Source organism: Harpegnathos saltator, unplaced genomic scaffold, assembly GCF_003227715.2.
Source record: "Harpegnathos saltator strain DR-91 unplaced genomic scaffold, Hsal_v8.6 scaffold113, whole genome shotgun sequence".
NCBI classification, from domain to species: Eukaryota; Metazoa; Arthropoda; class Insecta; order Hymenoptera; family Formicidae; genus Harpegnathos; species Harpegnathos saltator.
Genome location: NW_020229888.1, coordinates 405,865 through 407,257, shown reverse-complemented (window position 1 = coordinate 407,257; position 1,393 = coordinate 405,865). Strand labels below are relative to the sequence as shown.

Here is a 1,393-nt window from a genome sequence, read left to right as displayed (position 1 = left end):
TCTCCTCGATAAGATAAACCGTGCATTCCTATACCATGACTAATCCAAGCAGAGATCGTTATTCATATCTCCTCACCGTAAATAACTAACACCTCTTACTCACCTCTTTCTTACTAATACTTTGCTTTCAAAAACTATCTAATAACCCTAGAGAAAATAGGAAAAATTTTAGAAAAGGGAGAAAGAAGGGAGGGAGTATAACAAGTAGTAACGCAAATTTAATTGAAAATAATTATACTGTATAAAAATCCTTGTACAGGCATTACAATATTAACGCATAACACCTATACGTGTCGATCTTGGCATTATGCTCGCTCCCTGTAACGAACAAAATAATTACCAATTAAAAATGTTTCTTATTTTTCTTATCGGGATAAGTTTTATTTACCCGAACAAATTTTTAAGACCGTAGGCATCAGGGTCAGGGCTCATATCCAAACCACCATATAGCCAAAAGTCGGCTGCCTCTCTCCTCCTCCATCTCCTTTTCCAACGCACCTCCGTCATTTCGCGGATAGACAGCAGACCGGGAATCTGAATATTTGTCTTCAAGGTCACATCCCCATTGCAGAAGCACTGTAGTAACATACCTTAGTAGTATAACCAAATATCCTAATGTGCATCCAATTGAGCTTACATCCATGCATGCAACACCCTGACATATACTTACTATTATCGCCGGCACCGGTCGGAAGTACCTTCGCCGAGGAAAACGTTGACGGAAAGGATACATATTTTCTCCTCTTTCTTTCTTACATACACGACTGATCATTCGCAACTGACAGCTGACTTATGAGCACATAAAATGGGAACCGACAAGTAACCAACCTCGAAATAGCTAAACACCCTCCCTCAGATAACTACTACCACCTATATGCACTAACGCCGAGCAAATATCCCCGCATGGAACTAGCACCTAGGATTGGATAACAGACATGAACGTAGCATAAACCTAGAATCACCACTCCCCTATCAAGCATATCCCTATATAAAATAGGATTCAGAATTGGACAAAATTTCAATAAAGTAATACCCAAGTAAAGGTACGCAATAAAAACAACGATATTAACAAATCACACACCTCTAACGCTCCATATTATATAAAAATATCACTGAAAATTAAAATTCCAAAATCAGTGCAAAATAAGGAAATTATTTTTCTTTGGTCTTAAAAACCTCAGGAACAATACTGATATCACCCCTGGAGCATGAAAATGACGAAATTATAAATAAACAAAATAATTTTGCAAACAAATTTTGAATTTTCACTATCGATAAAATTACAGCGGACACTCTTAATATGGTACCCCCGAACTCGAAAATTAGGTAGCTGCAATATTTTAATTTGTTAATTTAAACAATCAGACAAATAACAATCAAATCACCGCGGATC

General features: G+C 37.0%; 1 protein-coding gene across 1 annotated transcript; it reads right to left on the bottom strand.

Annotated features, from left to right (window-relative positions):
• Positions 1 to 210: 210 nt before the first annotated feature.
• On the bottom strand, positions 211 to 884 carry LOC112589191 (uncharacterized). The gene is made up of 3 exons (XM_025301503.1): positions 671 to 884; positions 389 to 576; positions 211 to 318 (listed from the first exon to the last, which is right to left on the bottom strand). The coding sequence occupies exons 1-3, from the start codon at positions 770 to 772 to the stop codon at positions 306 to 308; spliced, it is 303 nt and encodes a 100-aa protein (XP_025157288.1). The 5' UTR covers positions 773 to 884; the 3' UTR covers positions 211 to 305.
• Positions 885 to 1,393: the final 509 nt, after the last annotated feature.

What these genes read in the sequence shown, in the direction of transcription:
- LOC112589191 (XM_025301503.1), bottom strand. Translation starts at nt 772, where the DNA reads ATGATCAGTCGTGTATGTAAGAAAGAAAGAGGAGAAAATATGTATCCT. An exon ending in GACCGGTGCCGGCGATAATA is followed by an intron (nt 577 to 670) that starts GTAAGTATATGT and finishes ATGTTACTACAG; the next exon opens with TGCTTCTGCAATGGGGATGT.